The sequence below is a fragment of the Lagopus muta genome, unplaced genomic scaffold (assembly GCF_023343835.1).
Source record: "Lagopus muta isolate bLagMut1 unplaced genomic scaffold, bLagMut1 primary scaffold_111, whole genome shotgun sequence".
In the NCBI taxonomy this organism is placed as follows: Eukaryota; Metazoa; Chordata; class Aves; order Galliformes; family Phasianidae; genus Lagopus; species Lagopus muta.
In genome coordinates this window covers 18,502-37,964 of record NW_026040179.1, presented here as the reverse complement: position 1 = coordinate 37,964, position 19,463 = coordinate 18,502, and the positions used below count along the sequence as shown (strand labels likewise).

The 19,463-nt window shown below is 40.3% G+C and overlaps 1 protein-coding gene across 1 annotated transcript in view; it reads right to left on the bottom strand.

Moving 5' to 3' along the window:
* Positions 1-19,463, bottom strand: part of LOC125687598 (maltase-glucoamylase-like) — a gene marked incomplete at its 5' end in the record, with an annotated part of 85,852 nt that overhangs the window by 49,047 nt on the left and 17,342 nt on the right. The window contains 7 exons of the mRNA XM_048932797.1: positions 2,214-2,363; positions 4,625-4,795; positions 7,157-7,206; positions 9,847-9,935; positions 11,961-12,085; positions 13,643-13,699; positions 15,922-16,006. Of these exons, the coding sequence (XP_048788754.1) occupies positions 2,214-2,363; positions 4,625-4,795; positions 7,157-7,206; positions 9,847-9,935; positions 11,961-12,085; positions 13,643-13,699; positions 15,922-16,006 (727 nt within the window). The remainder of the gene's footprint in view (positions 1-2,213; positions 2,364-4,624; positions 4,796-7,156; positions 7,207-9,846; positions 9,936-11,960; positions 12,086-13,642; positions 13,700-15,921; positions 16,007-19,463) is intronic.

Sequence of the window (19,463 nt, the reverse complement as noted above, 5' to 3'; positions counted from 1 at the left end):
AAAATAATTAAATATTTTTACAATTTTTAAAAATAATATTAAAAAATAATAAGAAATTTAAATGAAACAAATGGGAAAAAATAATTAAATATTTTACAATTTTTTAAAATAATATTAAAAAATAATAAGAAATTTAAATGAAACAAATGGGAAAAAATAATTAAATATTTTACAATTTTTTTTAAATAATATTAAAAAATAATAAGAAATTTAAATGAAACAAATGGGAAAAAATAATTAAATATTTTACAATTTTTTTTAAATAATATTAAAAAATAATAAGAAATTTAAATGAAACAAATGGGAAAAAATAATTAAATATTTTACAATTTTAAAAAATAATATTAAAAATAATAAGAAATTTAAATGAAACAAATGGGGGAAAAAATTAAATATTTTACAATTTTTTTTAAATAATATTAAAAAATAATAAGAAATTTAAATGAAACAAATGGGAAAAAATAATTAAATATTTTACAATTTTTAAAAATAATATTAAAAAATAATAAGAAATTTAAATGAAACAAATGGGAAAAAATAATTAAATATTTTACAATTTTTTTAAAATATTAAAAAGTAATAAGAAATTTAAATGAAACAAATGGGAAAAAATAATTAAATATTTTACAATTTTTTTAAATAATATTAAAAAATAATAAGAAATTTAAATGAAACAAATGGGGGAAAAAATTAAATATTTTACATTTTTTTTTAAATAATATTAAAAAATAATAAGAAACTTAAATGAAACAAATGGGAAAAAATAATTAAATATTTTACAATTTTTTAAAAATGATATTAAAAAATAATAAGAAATTTAAATGAAACAAATGGGAAAAGCGAGGAAGGAAAGAAAGCGAAGAAAACAAGGAAAAAGGAAAAAGAAGCGAACTGATGAGTGGAAAATAGAATGCGAACTGATGAACGGAAAATAGAATAGAATAAAATGTGAAGTAAAGTGAAGAGTCAAAGAATAGAATGATGAAAATAAATAAAAAAATTAAAAATAAAAAAGTAAAAATAATTTGAGCGATTTTAAGAGATAGAATAAAAAATAAAATGAAAAATAAAATAAAGATGAAATGATACGTAAAATAAATAAAATTAAAAAATTAAAAGCTAGAAATCGAAAGAATAAAAAAACACTTAAAAATTAAATAGGAAAGAAGTAAAAAATAAAAATAAGAAATAAATGACATAAATAGCAAATAAAAATTAAAAAAAAATAAAAATAAAAAATAAAATAAAAAATAAAACAAAAATAAAAAAAACAAAAACAAAAAATAAAAATCATACAAATAAAAATAAAATAAAAAATAAAACAAAAGTAAAACAAAAAGAAAGGCAAAAAATAAAAGTCATAAAAATAAGAATAAAAATAAAATAAACAAATAAAAATAAGCAAAAAACATATAAAATTAAAAATTAAAAATAAATAAATAGAATTAAATTTAAAAATAGAATAAATAAATTCAAAAATAAATAAATAAATAAATAAATAAATAAGATAAAGCACGGAAATAAAGTAAATAAATAAAAAATAAAATAGAATAAGATAGAATAAAATAGAATAGAATAAAATAAAATAAAAATAAAATATAATAAAAATAAAATATAAAATAAAAAATAGAATGAAAATAAAGTAAAATAAAAATAAAGATAAAAAATAAAATAAAATAAAATAAATATTAAATAAATATAAAATAAAAAAATAAAATGAAAATAAAATAAAGTAAAATAAAAGTAAAGATAAAAAATAAAATAAAAATACAATAACAAAAGTACAATAAAATAAAAATAAAATTAAAAAAATAATAAAAAATAATAAAAAATGAAAATAAAAATAAAAATAGATACAAATATAAATATAAATTTGCATACACATATACATATAAATAAAATTAAAAAACATAAATATAAATATAAATTAAAAAAAAAATAAAAATAAATGTAAATGTAAATATAAATAAATTAAAATAAAATAATAAAATAAAATAATAAAATAAAATAAAAAATAAAAAAATAAAATAAAAATAAAATAAAATAAAAATAAAAATAAAAAAATAAAATAAAATAAAAGAAGATAAAATAAAATAAAAATAAAAATTGAAATTGAAATTAAAATTTTTTAAAAATATATATAAATTAAAAATGAACTAAAACCCAAACCAAACGGAAGGACGGCCTGCAGAACGCCCCGCCGTGCCGCTCACCTCCCAGGCGCAGCCGCGCATCTCGCAGGCCTCCCTCGTGGCTCCGCTCTCGGGATGGCAGTCGAAGCGCTCCGCGGTGCCGGCGCTCAGCGCCCAGCGCAGCGTGTAGGAAACGCCGAGCGCCAGCTGCAGCCCCGTGATCAGCGCCACCTGCCGGCCGCAACGGGCGCGGGTTTACCGAGGAGCGACGTTGACCCACTGCCGCCCCTTTCTGCCCTATTTCCTCTTCGATTCCCTACTTCACTTCATTTCCCCCATTTTTCATCGTTGTGCCCCTCATTCTTTCCCCCTCAATTCTTTCCCCCCACTATTCATCATTTCCATCCCAATTTCCTCCCATTTCTGCCCTATTTCCCCTTCCATTCCCTATTTCACTTCAATTCTCCAATTTTCATCATTGTTCCCCTCATTCTTTCCCCCTCCATTCCATTTCTCCCCACTATTCATCATTTCCATCCCAATTTCCTCCCATTTCTGCCCTATATCCCCGCTCTCTGTAACCCCTTAACCCCCATTCCCCCATTTTCCATCGTTTTTCCCCACGTTTTTCCTCATTCTTTCCCCCTCAATTCCATTTCCCCCCAACTATTTATCATTTTCATCCCAATTTCCTCCCATTTCTGCCCAATTTCCCCCCACTCTGTATCACCTCACTTCGATTCCCCCATTTTCCACTGTTGTACCCCACGTTTTTCCTCATTCTTTCCCCCTCAATTACATTTTCATCCCAATTTCCCCCCATTTCTGCCCAATTTCCCCCCACTCTGTACCACCTCACTTCAATTCCCCCATTTATCATCATTGTTTCCCTCATTCTTTCCCCTCAATTCTTTCCCCCCACTATTCATCATTTCCATCCCAATTTCCCCCCATTTCTGCCCTATTTCCCTTCCATTCCCTATTTCACTTCAGTTCCCCCATCTTTCATCATTGTGCCCCTCATTCTTTCCCCCTCAATTCCATTTCCCCCCACTATTCATCATTTCCATCCCAATTTCCCCCACTCTGTACCACTTAACCCCCATTCCCCCATTTTCCATCATCGTTCCCCACGTTTTTCCTCATTCTTTCCCCCTCAATTATATTCTCAGCCACTATTCATCATTTTCATCCCAATTTCCTCCCATTTCTGCCCTATTTCCCCTTCCATTCCCTACTTCACTTCAATTCTCCAATTTTCATCATTGTTCCCCTCATTCTTTCCCCCTCCATTCCATTTCTCCCCACTATTCATCATTTCCATCCCAATTTCCTCCCATTTCTGCCCTATATCCCCGCTCTCTGTAACCCCTTAACCCCCATTCCCCCATTTTCCATCGTTTTTCCCCACGTTTTTCCTCATTCTTTCCCCCTCAATTCCATTTCCCCCCAACTATTTATCATTTTCATCCCAATTTCCTCCCATTTCTGCCCAATTTCCCCCCACTCTGTATCACCTCACTTCGATTCCCCCATTTTCCACTGTTGTACCCCACGTTTTTCCTCATTCTTCCCCCTCAATTACATTTCCATCCCAATTTCCCCCCATTTCTGCCCAATTTCCCCCCACTTTGTACCACCTCACTTCAATTCCCCCATTTATCATCATTGTTTCCCTCATTCTTTCCCCTCAATTCTTTCTCCCCACTATTCATCATTTCCATCCCAATTTCCCCCCATTTCTGCCCTATTTCCCTTCCATTCCCTATTTCACTTCAGTTCCCCCATTTTTCATCGTTGTGCCCCTCATTCTTTCCCCCTCCATTCCATTTCTCCCCACTATTTAGCATTTTCATCCCAATTTCCACCCATTTCTGCCCTACTTCCCCACTCTCTGCACCACTTCACCCCCATTTTCCCCATTTTCCATTGTTGTACCCCACGTTTTTCCTCATTCTTTCCCCCTCAATTACATTTTCATCCAAATTTCCTCCCATTTCTGCCCAATTTCCCCCCACTCTGTACCACCTCACTTCAGTTCCCCATTTTTCATCGTTGTTCCCCTCATTCTTTCCCCCTCCATTCCATTTCCCCCCACTATTCATCATTTCCATCCCAATTTCCCCCCATTTCTGCCCTATTTCCCCTTCCATTCCCTATTTCACTTCAGTTCCCCCATTTCTCATCGTTGTTCCCCTCACTCTTTCCCCATCAATTCCATTTCCCCCCACTACTTATCATTTCCATCCCAATTTCCCCCCATTTCTGCCCAATTTCCCCCCTCTCTGTCCCACTTCATCCCCATTCCCCCCATTTTCCATCGTCGTTCCCCACGTTTTTCCTCACTCCTTCCCCCTCAATTCCATTCTCACCCCCTATTTATCACTTTCATCCCCATTTCCCCCCACTTTACTTCACTCCCCCTCATTTTTCCCCCCCTTCGCCCCCCCCCCAACCCCCATTTCCCCCCCCCCCCAGCCCCACTCCCCCACCTTTTCTGTGGGTCTGTAGGTGATGCTGTGGGAGGAGCTTTGCACGGCGTTGCCCTGCAGCACCGTCAGCTCCGTCAGCTCCTCCTGCAGGCCCAGGATGCGCAGCTCCTGGAAGCTCAGCTGGTTGGGGTCCTCGTAGCCGTTGTTGGTGACGTCCATCTGGAGCTCGTTCTGGGGGGCAGGGGGAGGCGGGAGAAGGCAGATAGGGGGCAGCATGGGTGAAATCAGAGCATTGCGTTATGGGATGTTGACGTGACTGTGAATAAACGTGTCTGATGTGGGATAGAGAGAGAAGGTGTGACACAGGGTGTAGGATGTAGGATGTAGGGTGTAGGGTGTAGGGTGTACGGTGTAGGGTACAGGGTGTAGGGTATAGAATGTAGGGTATAGAATATAGGATATAGAACATAGGGTACAGGGTGTAGGGTGTAGGGTGTAGGATGTAGGGTACAGGGTATAGAATATAGGGTATAGAATATAGGATATAGAATATAGGGTGTAGGGTATAGGGTGTAGGATGTAGGGTACAGGGTATAGAATATAGGATATATATATATATATATATATATATAGGATATAGAATATAGGATATAAAATATAGGGTACAGGGTGTAGGGTGTAGGATGTAGGGTATAGAATATAGGATATAGAATATAGGATATAGAATATAGGGTACAGGGTGTAGGGTGTAGGGTGTAGGGTATAGAATATAGGATATAGAATATAGGATATAGAATATAGGGTACAGGGTGTAGGGTGTAGGGTACAGGGTACAGGGTATAGAATATAGGGTATAGAATATAGGATATAGAATATAGGGTAGAGGGTGTACGGTGTAGGGTACAGGGTATAGAATACAGAATATAGAATATGGAATATAGAATATAGAATATAGAATATAGAATATAGAATATAGAATATAGAATATAGAATACAGAATATAGAATATAGAATACAGGATAAAGAATGTATGATACAGAGTATAGAACATAGGATATAGAATGCAGAATATGTGATATAGAATATAGAATATATGATATATAATATAGAAAATAGAATCTAGGATATAGGATATAGAATATAGAATGTAGAATATATGATATATGATATATATATATATGATATATGATGTATATAATATGGAATGTATGATATATAATATGGAATATGGAACATAGAATATAGAACACAGAATATAGAATCTAGAATATAGGATATAGGATGTAGAAGATATGATATAGAATATAGAAAATAGAGTATAAAAATATATATAAAATTATCATTTAAATGAATGTATAATTTACATAAATTATCATATTATATAAAATTATAGTTAATTATAATGATTTTTAATCACAGACTAATTTATAGTTAATTATAATGATTTATAATCACAGAATAATTTATAAGCATAGAATAAGGATAAATTAAAGATGTATTCTTATCATTTGAATCATCATGAATCATTTGAATATTAAAATTATGTAATTATATATAATACATCTACTTATAGATAATAGAACTATAATATTACATTATATATAATTATATTTAACTCTGTATATTTACTTTTATATAATAGAATTATAATATTATGTTTTATATATATATAATGACAATTATAATGATTGATAATTATGTTTTTATAAGGATAAAAAACATTTTTATAATCAGAATATTGTAATTATTTAACTATATATAATATGTTCACTTAAATGTGATAGAATTATAATATTATATATTACATATAATTGTATGTAATTATATATTTATATGATTATATATAACATATTTACTTATGTATAATATAAAATTACATGAGAGTTATAGAATAATAATGGTATAATGATTATATACAATATATTCCATACATTATATTATATTATATTATATTATATTATAGTATAGTATAGTATAGTATATGTAGTTCTATTATATTATATTATAAAATTATGCTTAATATGTATTATAAAATAATAAAATATTACATAATTATACTATTATAATATATAATATAGTACATAATTAATTTCTAATATACATAATTATATTTTCCATGCATGAAAATTTCTCAATGATTTTCTAATGTTAAACATTACTTTTCCCATTCATTTTTCCTTTTTGTTTTTTGTTCATTTTTTTATTCTTATTTTCATTGAAAATTTCAGATTACAAATTACAAATTTCAAATTACAGATTTCAAATTACAGATTTCAAATTTCAAATCCCAAATTTCAAATTACAGATTACAAATCCCAAATTACAAATTACAAATTTCAAATTCATTTGAAATAATTTCTTTTGTTCCATTTTTTCTTATTTTTACTTAGACCCGTTTAAAAATTCCCTTCATTTCTCCTGTCAAATCTCCTCATTACCATTAATTAAAAGTCCCTTCAAAGATCATTTCAATGTCATCTTCCACACTTTTTTTTCCAATTTTGATTTTCACTTCCAAAACTCAACCAAAAAATCCGTTTCATTTCCCTTTCTCTCCTCTAATTAAACAAAACGCAAACGACGCCAACTTACATTGGAAACCCTGAAGTCGTAGTGGACGTAAATCCCTCCCTCGATCGTACCTAAAAAGTGGGAGAAGAGATTCCTGGTGCGAAGCGAAACCCGCTAAAATTCACCATTTTGGGTGGGATTGACCCAGAGTGGCAAAATTGTTCCATTTCCCCCCAATTTGGGTCCATTTTTATTCTTTTAAATTCAATTTTTTTTTATTCTTTTAAAAAAGTTCCCTCCCTGGCTGAAAATAAAATAAAACCAACCAATGCAACGTGCTTCATTTCCCGAAAGAAGAAAAATATCGCAGCAAAAAAATAACGCCTGCAAAAATGCAAAGCAATGAAATTCTGGGGAAAAAAGTCACCGTTTTGGCAAAAAAAAAAAGGAAAAAAGGAAAAAAAATCGGTTTCTTTCATCAAAATTTACTGTTCCTGTCCAAAAATAAAACACCCACCACCCCCCAAAGAACAACATTTTCTGCCCGAACAGAATCCCAATCTTTGCCAAAAAACAAACAAACAAAAAAATAAACCAAACGCCATTTCCTCAAAATAAAAATCGTTTCTGATTACGAAATAAAGTGAAATAATCAAGATTTCTGGAAGATGTCACTTGATGGAACCTCAGAATCCCAAGGTTGGAGGTCCTCCATCCCATCTGCCCTCCCAGCGCCGTCGCTGCCGCTGAGCTGCTGCCCCTCATCTCCCATCACCTCGTCTTCAACACCACCACAAACGGTGACTCCACGCCTTCCCTGGGCCACCCCAGCACTCTTGGAGAGAAAAAAGCTTTTCCTCATATCCAACCTCAATCTTCCCTGGCACAACCTGTGGCCGTTTCCTCGGGTCCCGTTCGTTGCCTGGGAGAAGAGGGCAAAATCCTCCTCATTGCAGCCCCCCTTCAGGAAGTTGTAGAGGGCAATGAGGGCTCCTCTGAGCCTCCTCTTCTTCAGACTCCAGGTCCTCCATGTCCCACTGGGGTCCTCCATGTCCCTTTGGGGTCCTTCATATCCCATTAGGGTCCTCCATGTCCCACTGGGGTCCTCCATATCCCACTGGGGTCCTCCATGTCCCATTAGAGTCCTCCATATCCCACTGGGGTCCTCCATGTCCCACTGGGGTCCTCCATGTTCCATTAGAGTCCTCCATATCCCACTGGGGTCCTCCATATCCCACTGGGGTCCTCCATGTCCCACTGGGGTCCTCCATATCCCACTGGGGTCCTCCATGTCCCACTGGGGTCCTCCATGTCCCATTAGAGTCCTCCATATCCCACTGGGGTCCTCCATGTCCCCCTGGGGTTGTCCATTTCATTTTGGGGTCCTCCATTTCCTTTCGGGGTCCCCATGTCCCACCGAGGTCTTCCATGTCCCCTTGGTGTCCCCATTCCCTTCAGGAAGTTGTAGAGTGCAGTGAGGCCTCCTCTTCTTCAGACTCCAGGTCCTCCATGTCGCATGGGGGTCCTCCATGTCCCATTAGGGTCCTCCATATCCCACTGGGGTCCTCCATGTCCCACTGGGGTCCTCCATGTCCCACTGGGGTCCTCCATGTCCCATTAAGGTCCTCCATATCCCACTGGGGTCCTCCATATCCCACTGGGGGCCTCCATGTCCCACTGGGGGCCTCCATGTCCCCCTGGGGTTGTCCATTTCATTTTGGGGTCCTCCATTTCCTTTTGGGGTCCCCATGTCCCACCGAGGTCTTCCATGTCCCCTTGGTCTCCATGGTGTCCCCTTGGTGTCCCCTTGGTGTCCCCACTCCGTTCAGGAAGTTGTAGAGTGCCATGAGGTCTTCCCTGAGCCTCCTCTTCTTCAGACTCCAGGTCCTCCATGCCCCAGTGGGGTCCTCCATGCCCCACTGGTGTCCTCCATGTCCCCCTGGGGTTCCCATGTTGCACTGGGGTTGTCCAGTTCATTTTGGGGTCCTCCATTTCCTTTCGGGGTCCCCGTGTCCCACCGAGGTCTTCCATGTCCCATTGTCTCTCCATGGTGTCCCCTTGGTGTCCCCATTCCTTTCAGGAAGTTGTAGAGTGCAATGAGGTCTTCCATGAGCCTCCTCTTCTTCAGACTCCAGGTCCTCCATGTCCCACTGAGGTCTTCCATGTCCCCTTGGTCTCCATGGTGTCCCCTTGGTGTCCCCATTCCCTTCAGGAAGTTGTAGAGGGCAATGAGGCCTCCTCTGAGCCTCCTCTTCTTCAGACTCCAGGTCCTCCATGTCACATGGGGGTCCTCCATGAATCACTGGGGTCCTCCATGCCCCACTGGGGTCCTCCATGCCCCACTGGGGTCTTCCATGTCCCCCTGGGGTTCCCATATTGCACTGGGGTTGTCAATTTCATTTTGGGGTCCTCCATGTCCTTTTGAGGTCCTCCATGGACCACTGGGGTCCTCCATGTCCCATTGTCTCTCCATGGTGTCCCCCTGGTGTCCCCACTCCCTTCAGGAGGTTGTAGAGTGCAATGAGGTCTTCCCTGAGCCTGCTCTTCTCCACGCTGACCCATCCCAGCTCCCTCAGCTGCTCCCCATAAGACCCCTTTGTGCTCCAGAGCCCTCACCCATTTGTGGAAGGAAGGGATGCTGCTCAGAGGGGCCTCAAAAGGTTGGAAAGGTGGGGCCGGGTGAATCTGGTGACGCTGAGCACAGCAAGGTGCAGAGGATTCGCATCTGTGCTGGAGGAGTCCAAGGGATTCCTACAGGCCGGGTCACTCACCCGTGGATTCGCCGTCGTCCCAGAAAAGCTCCCCTGCTGCCGTCCCGTTGTCATCCAGTGCCACAATCAGCCCCAGCGCATTCCTGCGGCTGCGGGGTGAAAAACGGTGATTTTGGGGGTCAGTTTGGGTTGTAGTGGTGGTAATTCATGTCCTTTTTGGGGTCACGGTGGAGGTAATTAATGCTTGATTGGAGGGGAACGGGGCTCTGAAATTTAGGGGGTTGAGTTGGAATGGTAAGAGTGGAGTAAGGATGCAGTAAGGATTGAATAAGAAGGGAGTAAGAGTGGAGTAAGAGTGGAGTAAGAGTGGAGTAAGAGTGGAGCAAGAGTGGAGTAGTAAGAATGGAGTAAGGAATGGGGTAAGAGTGGAGTAAGGATTGAGCCTAGATTGAAAATGTGTGTTGTAATGATAGCATAAGAAACAGCGTAAGAGTGGAGTAAGGATGGAGTAAGGATTGAATAAGAGTGTAGTAAGAGTGGAGAAAGAGTGGAGTAAAGATGGAGTTAAATGGAGTACTGGAGTAGTAAGAATGGAGTAAGGAATGGGGTAAGAGTGGAGTAAGGATTGAGCCTAGATTGAAAATGGGTGTTGTAATCATAGCATAAGAAACAGTGTAAGAGTGGAGTAAGGATGGAGAATGAGTGTAGTAAGGGAGGAGAAAGGATGGAGTTAAGAATTGAGTAAAGATGGAGTAAGAGTGTGGAAAGGGTGGAGTAACAATGGAGTATTAATTGGGTTCAGGTGTAGCAAGGAATGGGGTAAGAGTGGAGTAAGGACTGAGCCCAGATTGAGAATGGGAGTAGAAAGAATGGCATAAGAAACGCAGTAAGAGTGGAGTAAGGAAGGAGAAGGAGGGTAGAAAGGGTGGAGTAACGATGGGGAAAGAGTGGAGTAGAGATGGAGTAAGAGTGTAGTAAGGGAGGAGAAAGGATGGAGAAAGAGTGCAGTTAAGAACGGAGTAGCAGGGATGAAATATGGATGGAGAATAAATTGAGTACAGGTGTAGTAAGAGTGGAGTAAGGAATGGAGTAAGAATGGAGTAAGGATTGAGCCCAGATTGAGTACGGCTGTAGTAATGATGTCATAAGGAACAGAGCAGGGGTGGAATAAAGATGGATTAGGATGGATTAAGAGTGTAGTAATGATTGGGTAAAGATGGAGAAGGAGTGTAGTAAGGGAGGAGAAAGGATGGAGAAAGAGTGTAGTTAGGGGCTGAGTAAAGATGGAGTAAGAGTGTAGTAAAGGTGGAGCAAGAGTGTAGTAAAGGTGGAGTAAGAGTGTAGTAAAGGTGGAGAAGGAGTGGAGTAAGGGAGAAGAAAGAATGGAGAGTGTAGTTAGGGACTGAGTAAAGGTGGAGTAAGAGTGTAGTAAAGGTGGAGTAAGAGTGTAGTAAAGATGGAAAGGGAGTGGAGTAAGGGAGGAGAAAGGATGGAAAAAGAGTATAGTCAGGGACTGAGTAAAGATGGAGTAGGAGTGTAGTAAAGATGGAGTAAGAGTGTAGTAAAGGTGGAGTAAGAGTGTAGCAAGGGAGGAGAAAGGATAGAGAAAGAGTACAGTTAAGAACTGAGTAAAAGATGGAGTGTAGTAAAGGTGGAGTAAAGGTGGAATAAAGATGGAGAAGGAGTGGAGTAAGGGTGGAGTAAGGATTGAACCTAGATTGAATACAACTGTAGTAATGATGTCATAAGGAACAGAGCAGGAGTGGAGTAAGGATGGAGTTAGGATGGATTAAGAGTGTAGTAATGACTGAGTGGAGTAAGAGTGGAGTAAGGATGGGGTAAGGATGGAGCATAGGTTGAGAATGGGCGCAGTAATGATGGCATGAGAAACAGAGCAAGAGAGGAGTAAGGGTGGAGTAGAGATGGAGGAACGATGGAGCAAGGAATGGAGCGGGGGCGCAGAAAGGGTTGAGTAAAGATGGAGTAGCGGTGTAGTAAGGATGGAGTAAGGAGGGTAAGGACGCAATAAGGACGAAGGAGGGAGGATTATGGGGAAGAGCAGCCATACGGCCAATAATCACAGGACTCCCCAGGAAAAACAACCCAAAACAACCCAAAACAAAACATTTTCCCCCCAAATTCGGGGCAAAACCCGCCAGGTTTGGGGGCAGCACCTGGTGACGGTGGTGGTGTTGGGGCGCTGGGTGGGCACCACGTGGCCCCCCCGGAGGTGCAGCCCCATTTTGTCGGCAGGGAGGTAAAGCTCTGCGCTCTGCCGGCGGAACGAGATCCTGGCTCCCTGTTTGGGGAGAAAAACAGGGAATTTGGTTGCACTGCGGGCCCAAATCCTCCATTGATTCTTTTTCTTTTTTCCAAATCATTCTATGTTTTTCCAATATTTTCCCAGTGCTTTCCCTGATATTTCTTCATTTTTCTCATTTCCCCCCCATTTCTGCCTTTTTTTCCCCCATTTCCACCTTTTTTCCCCATTTCCCCCCCTTTTTTTCCCCATTTTTTCCCATTTTTTTCAGTTTCTTCTTCGGTTCATTTTGAATGTTTTCCATTTTTCTCCTTTTTCCCCCATTTCTGCCTTTTTCCCCATTTTCACCTTCTTTCCCCCATTCCCCCTCCCTTTTTTCCCAATTTTTTTCCATTTTATTTCCATTTTATTCTTCTGTTCATTTTGAATGTTTTCCATTTTTCTCCTTTTTCCTCCCTTTTCTGCCTTTTCCCCCCATTTCTGCCTTATTTTCTCATTTCCACCTTTTTTTCCCATTACCCCCCCTTTTTTTCCCCATTTTTTTTTTTCCATTTTTTCCATTTTTTCTTCTGTTCATTTTCAGTGTTTTCCATTTTTCTCCTTTTTCCCCCATTTCCGCCTTTTTTTCCCCATTTTCACCCTCTTTTCCCTAATCCCCCCCCCTTTTTTCCCCATTTTTTCCCTTTTTTTCATTTTTTTTCCTTCTGTTCATTTTGAATGTTTTGCATTTTTCTCCTTTTTTCACCCATTTCTGCCTTTTTCCCCATTTCCACCTTTTTTCCCCCATTTTTTTTCCTTTTTTTTTCCATTTTTTTTCTTCTGTTCACTTCGAATGTTTTCCATTTTTCCAATTTTCCCCAATTCTTTCCAAATTTTGCCCATTTTTCCAATTTTCCAGATTTTCCCCAATCTTCTCCACCTTTCCAATTTCAATTTCTTTCATTTTTTTTTCATTTTTCTCCTTATTTTCCCCTTTTCCCCCATTTTTCCCATTTTCTTTTTCATTTTTTCCCCATTTTCCCAACTTCTTCCCTTCTTTTTCAACTTTTTCCCCATTTTGCCCATTATCTTTCAATTTTTTTTGATTTTTTTCCCATTTTCCCCTCCTTATCCCAGCGTTTCCTATTTTCTCCCAACTTCCAAATTCTTCCTTTTTCTCTAAAAACATCCCTTTGTTTTTTTCATTTTAAACCGATTTTTTCCACATTTTTTCCTTTTTTTTTTGTTCTTTTCTTTTTCACCCATTTTCCAACTTCCCCCCACTTTTCTCCTATGATTTTCATCTTTCTATTTCTTCCTTTTTTCCTCGCTTTTCCTTACACTCCATTTCTTTCCCACCCTTCCCCAATTCTCCCCATATTTTTCCATACCCTCCCCTTTTTATTTTTCACCCCAACGCTCCCCTTTTTCTCTCAACCTCTCCGACCCCGAATCCTCCTCCACCTTTTCACTTCCCAATGCTTTGACACCCGCAGCCACAAAAGGAAGCCACCACAACTCCTCTGCACCACAACTCCTCTGATGGGGCTGAAAACCAGGATTTCTCCGTGTTTTGTTACCAAAATTGGGGTTCTGCGAGTCGTCCCCCTTACGCACCGTTTCGTAGTCGTACCACAGAGCATCAGGGATGTAAGCTTGGATCACCTCCACCCCCTGAAAGGCAAAAATTGAGGGGAAAAAAAAACCCAAAAAACCTCCTGGAAACGCAGATCAATCCAAAATTTCAAAAAAAAAAGCTCAAAAAAATCCAAATTGGTCAAAAAATTTCAAAGCTGCGATCGGTTTGAACCATTTTGAAGCATCGCGAACGCAGCCCTGCAAAATTTCGGATGCATTTTACGAGCTCTTCAATCGGCTGCAAAAACAGCTTTCAGAAGTCTTGAAGATTTTGAATGATTTCAAAGGTTTCTTTGCACTTCTTTACAATTTTTAAGGAATTTTAAGGGAATTGAAATCTCTTCAGCGTGAAGCAAAAACGGGAATTTTTGGAGGAGAAAGAAAGAGGAAATGAAACATTTTAACCAGGAGGAAATGGGAATTTCTAAAGAGGGCAGGATGGAAAATTCTTAACGAGGGAAAAGTGAGATTTCAGTGGGGAGAAAAGGGAAATTCCGGAAGAGGGAAAATAGGAATTGAAGTGGAGAGAGAATGGAAATTGGTAAAGAGGGAGAATTGAGATTTCTGAAGAGGAAAAATGGGAATTTCCATTGAGATCTGGACCTCGATTGAATCGCATCAAGGTCTGAAGCCCCACGTGATCCCAAATGACCCCAAATGACCTCAAATGACCCCAAAATAATCCAGAATAATCCCAAATAATCCCAAATCACACAAAGAATCTCAAATAACCCCAAATAGCCCCAAACAACCCAAATACCCCCGAATAAAACCAAATAGCCCCAAATAGCCCCAAATAATCCCAATAACCCCGAATAACCCTGAATAACCGCTAATAACCCCAAATAAACCCGAATAAAACCGAATAGCCCCAAAAAGTCCCAAATAGCCCCAAATAGCCCCCAAATTATCCCAAATAGCCCCAAATTATCCCAAATAACCCCAAATAACTGTGGATAAACCCAAATAAACCCAAATAATCCTGAATAGCCCCAAATAGCCCCAAAAAACCCAAATAGCCCCAAATAGCCCCAAATTATCCCAAATAAACCCCAAATAACCGTGAATAAGCCTGATTAAACCCAAATAACCCCAAATAGCCTCAAATAGCCCCAACAAGCCCCAAATAACCCCAACAAGCCCCAAATAGCCCCAAATAATCCCAATAACCCCAAATAACCCCAAATAGCCCCAAATTAACCCCAGAGTCGCAAAGAGTCCCAAAGAGCCCCAAATAATCCCAATAATCCCCAAATAATCCCAAATAGCCCCTAATTAACCCCAAATAGCCCCAAATAACCACGAATAATCCCAAATAAACCCAAATAAACCCAAATAGCCCTAAACAGCCCAAATAGCCCCCAACAGCCCCAAACAACCCCAAACAATCCCAAATAGCCCCAAATAACTACAAAGAGCCCCAAATAACCCCAAATTAACCCCAAATAACCCCAAATAATCTAAAATAGCCCCGAAGAGTCCCAAATAGCCCCAAATAATCCCAATAACCCCAAATAACCCCAAATTAACCCCAAATTAATCCCAAATTAAACGCAAATAATTCCAAATAACCCTAAATAACCCCGAATAGCCCCAAATATCCCCAAATAACCCCAAACAGCCCCAAGCAGCCCCAAATAATCCCAAATAACCACAGAGCCCCAAATAGCCCCAAACAATTCCAAACAACCCCAAATAGCCCCAAATTATCCCAAATAACCCCAAATAATCCAGAATAACCCCAAATAGCCCCAAATAACCCCAAATAAACCAGAATAACCCCAAATAGCCCCAAATAACCCCAAACAATCCCAAACAATCCCAAATAACCACAAAGAGCCCCAAATAGCCCCAAAGAACTTCAAACAACCCCAAATAGCCCTAAATAATCCAGAATAATCCAGAATAATCCATAATAACCCCAAATAACCCTGAATAATCCAGAATAACCCCAAATAGCCCCAAATAACCCCAAATAACCCTGAATAATCCAGAATAACCCCAAATAGCCCCAAATAACCCCAAACAGCCCTGAATTATCCCAAATAGCCCCAAATTATTCCAAATAGCCCCAAATTATCCCAAATAACCCTGAATAATCTAGAATAACCCCAAAATTGCCCCAAATTGCCCCAAATAGCCCCAAACCACCCCAAACAATCCCAAATAACCACAAAGAGCCCCAAAGAGCCCCAAACAACCCCAAACAACCCCATATAGCCCCAAATCGCCCTGCCGACAAGAGCGGCGCCACCTACCGGGTCCATCACCGGGGTGATGAGCAACGCGGGGCCCCACAGGAACTGCTTGTCCACGTCCCACGTGGCTTCATCCGAGTAAAACCTGCGCCAACGAGAGGGGCTCATGGCTGCTAATTGCAATCAGCGCCGCTGCCACGGGGCGCCTGCAGCTGGAGGGACGCCGGGTCGCTCAAAAGCCCCAACCAACGCTTTGCCCCCCCTCCAAAAAACACCAAACCAACCCCGATTTCCCCCTTTTTGCTTTTTAGGAACGCGCCGCTTGATTCGGAAGCACTGAGGATTTGGGTGTTGGTAAGGAAGGGGCCCTGAGTGCAGGAAGGACGCGGAGGCCCCAGCGTGCGGAGAAGGGCGGCGAGGCTGGCGAGGGGTGCGGAGCGCGGGGCTGCTGAGCAGCAGCTGGGGGAGCTGGGGGTGTTCAGCGTGGAGGAGAGGAGCTCAGGGGAGATGATGGCGCTCTGCAGCCTCCTGAAGGAGGTCGGGGTGCAGAGGGGTTCGGCCTCCGCTCCAGGCAGCGAGCGGCACACGGGAAAATGGCCGCCGCTGCACCTGGTGGCCTGACAGGGAGTTGGCAGCATTGGGATCCTAGGATTCCGGGATTCGATCTCGTGGGATCTCAGTGGGATCTCAGTGGGATCCTAAAGGGATTTCAATGGGATTTCAGTGGCTTTTCAGTGGGATCTCAATGGGATCTCAATGGGATCCTAATGAGATTTCAGTGGGATCCTAATGGGATTTCAGTGGGAACTCAATGGGATCTCAGTGGGATCGTGATGGGATTTCAGTGGGATTTCAGTGGGGTCCTAATGGGATTTCAATGGGATTTCAATAGGATCTCAGTGGGATTTCAATGGGATTTCAATGGGATCTCAATGGGATTTCAGTGGGATCTCAATGGCATCTCAGTGGGATCCTAATGAGATTTCAATGGGATTTCAGTAGGATTTCAGAGGGATTTCAGTGGGAACTCAGTGGGATCACAGTGTGATTTCAATGGGATTTCAGTGGGACCTCATTGGGACCTCAGTGGGATTTCAATAGGATCCTGATAGGATTTCAGTGGGATCCTAATAGGATTTCAGTGGGATCTCAATGTGATTTCAGTGGGATTTCAGTGGGAACTCAATGGGATCCTAATAGGATTTTAGTGGGAACTCAATGGGATCTCAATGGGATCTCAGTAGGATCCTAATGGGATTTCAGTGGGATCTCAATGGGATCCTAATGGGATTTCAGTGGGATCCTAATAGGATTTCAGTGGGAACTCAATGGGATTTCAGTGGGATCTCAGTGAGATCCTAATGAGATTTCAATGGGATTTCAATAGGATTTCAGAGGGATTTCAGTGGGATCCTAATGGGATTTCAAAGGGATCTCAGTGGGATTTCAGTGGGATCCTAATGGGATCCTAATAGGATTTCAGTGGGAACTCAATGGGATTTCAATGGGATCGCAATGGGATTTCAGTGGGCTTTCAGTGGGATCTCAGTAGGATCCTAATGGGATTTCAGTGGGATCCTAATAGGATTTCAGTGGGAACTCAATGGGATTTTAGTGGGAACTCAATGGGATCCTAATGGGATTTCAGTGAGGTCTCAATGGGGTCTTAATGGGGTCCTAATGGGATTTCAGTGGGATCTCAATGGGATTTCAATAGGATCCTAATAGGATTTCAGTGGGATCCTAATGGGATTTCAGTGGGAACTCAATGGGATTTCAGTGGGATCTCAATGGGATCTCAGTGGGATCCTAATGGGATTTCAATGGGATCTCAATGGGATCCTAATGGGATTTCAGTGGGATCCTAATAGGATTTCAGTGGGAACTCAATGGGATTTCAGTGGGATCTCAATGGGATCCTAATGTGATTTCAATGGGATTACAGTGGCTTTTCAGTGGGATCTCAATGGGATCTCAATGGGATCCTAATGAGATTTCAGTGGAATCCTAATGGGATTTCAGTGGGAACTCAATGGGATCTCAATGGGATCTCAGTGGGATCTCATTGGGATCCTAATGGGATTTCAGTGGGAACTCAATGGGATCTCAGTGGGATCTCAGTGGGATCCTAATGGGATTTCAGTGGGAACTCAATGGGATCTCAGTGGGATCTCAATGGGATCGTGATGGGATTTCAGTGGGATTTCAGTGGGGTCCTAATGGGATTTGAATGGGATTTCAATGGGATCTCAATGGGATTTCAGTGGGATCTCAATGGCATCTCAGTGGGATCCTAATGAGATTTCAATGGGATTTCAGTAGGATTTCAGAGGGATTTCAGTGGGAACTCAGTGGGATCACAGTGTGATTTCAATGGGATTTCAGTGGGACCTCATTGGGACCTCAGTGGGATTTCAATAGGATCCTGATAGGATTTCAGTGGGGTCCTAATAGGATTTCAGTGGGATCTCAATGCGATTTCAGTGGGATTTCAGTGGGAACTCAATGGGATCCTAATAGGATTTCAGTGGGAACTCAATGGGATTTTAGTGGGATTTCAGTGGGAACTCAATGGGATCCTAATAGGATTTCAGTGGGAACTCAATGGGATCCTAATAGGATTTCAGTGGGATCTCAATGGGATCTCAGTAGGATCCTAATGGGATTTCAGTGGGATCTCAATGGGATCCTAATGGGATTTCAGTGGGATCCTAATAGGATTTCAGTGGGAACTCAATGGGATTTTAGTGGGATCTCAATGGGATCCTAATGGGATTTCAGTGAGGTCTCAATGGGGTCTTAATGGGGTCCTAATGGGATTTCAGAGGGATCTCAATTGGATTTCAATGGGATCTCAGTGGGATCTCAGTGGGATCCTAATGGGATTTCAGTGGGATCTCAGTGGGATCTCAGTGGGATCCTAATGGGATTTCAGTGGGATCTCAATGGGATTTCAATGGGATCTCAGTGGGATTTCAGAGGGATCCTAATGTGATTTCAATGGGATTTCAATAACATCCTAATAGGATTTCAGTGGGATCCTAATGTGATTTCAATGGGATTTCAATAGGATCCTAATAAGATTTCGGTGGGAACTCAATGGGATTTCAGTGGGATCCTAATGGGATTTCAGTGGGAACTCAATGGGATTTCAGTGGGATCTCAATGGGATCTCAGTAGGATCCTAATGAGATTTCAGTGGGATCCTAATGGGATTTCAGTGGGAACTCAATGGGATCTCAGTGGGATCTCATTGGGATCTCATTGGGATCCTAATGGGATTTCAGTGGGAACTGAATGGGATCTCAGTGGGTTCTCAGTGGGATCCTAATGGGATTTCAGTGGGATCTCAATGGGATTTCAATGGGATCTCAGTGGGATTTCAGTGGGATCCTAATGTGATTTCAATGGGATTTCAATAGGATCCTAATAGGATTTCAGTGGGATCCTAATGGGATTTCAGTGGGATCTCAATTTGATTTCAGTGGGATTTCAGTGGGATCCTAATGGGATCCTAATGGGATTTCAGTGGGAACTCAATGGGATTTCAGTGGGATCTCAATGGGATCTCAATGGGATTTCAATGGGATTTCAGTGGAATC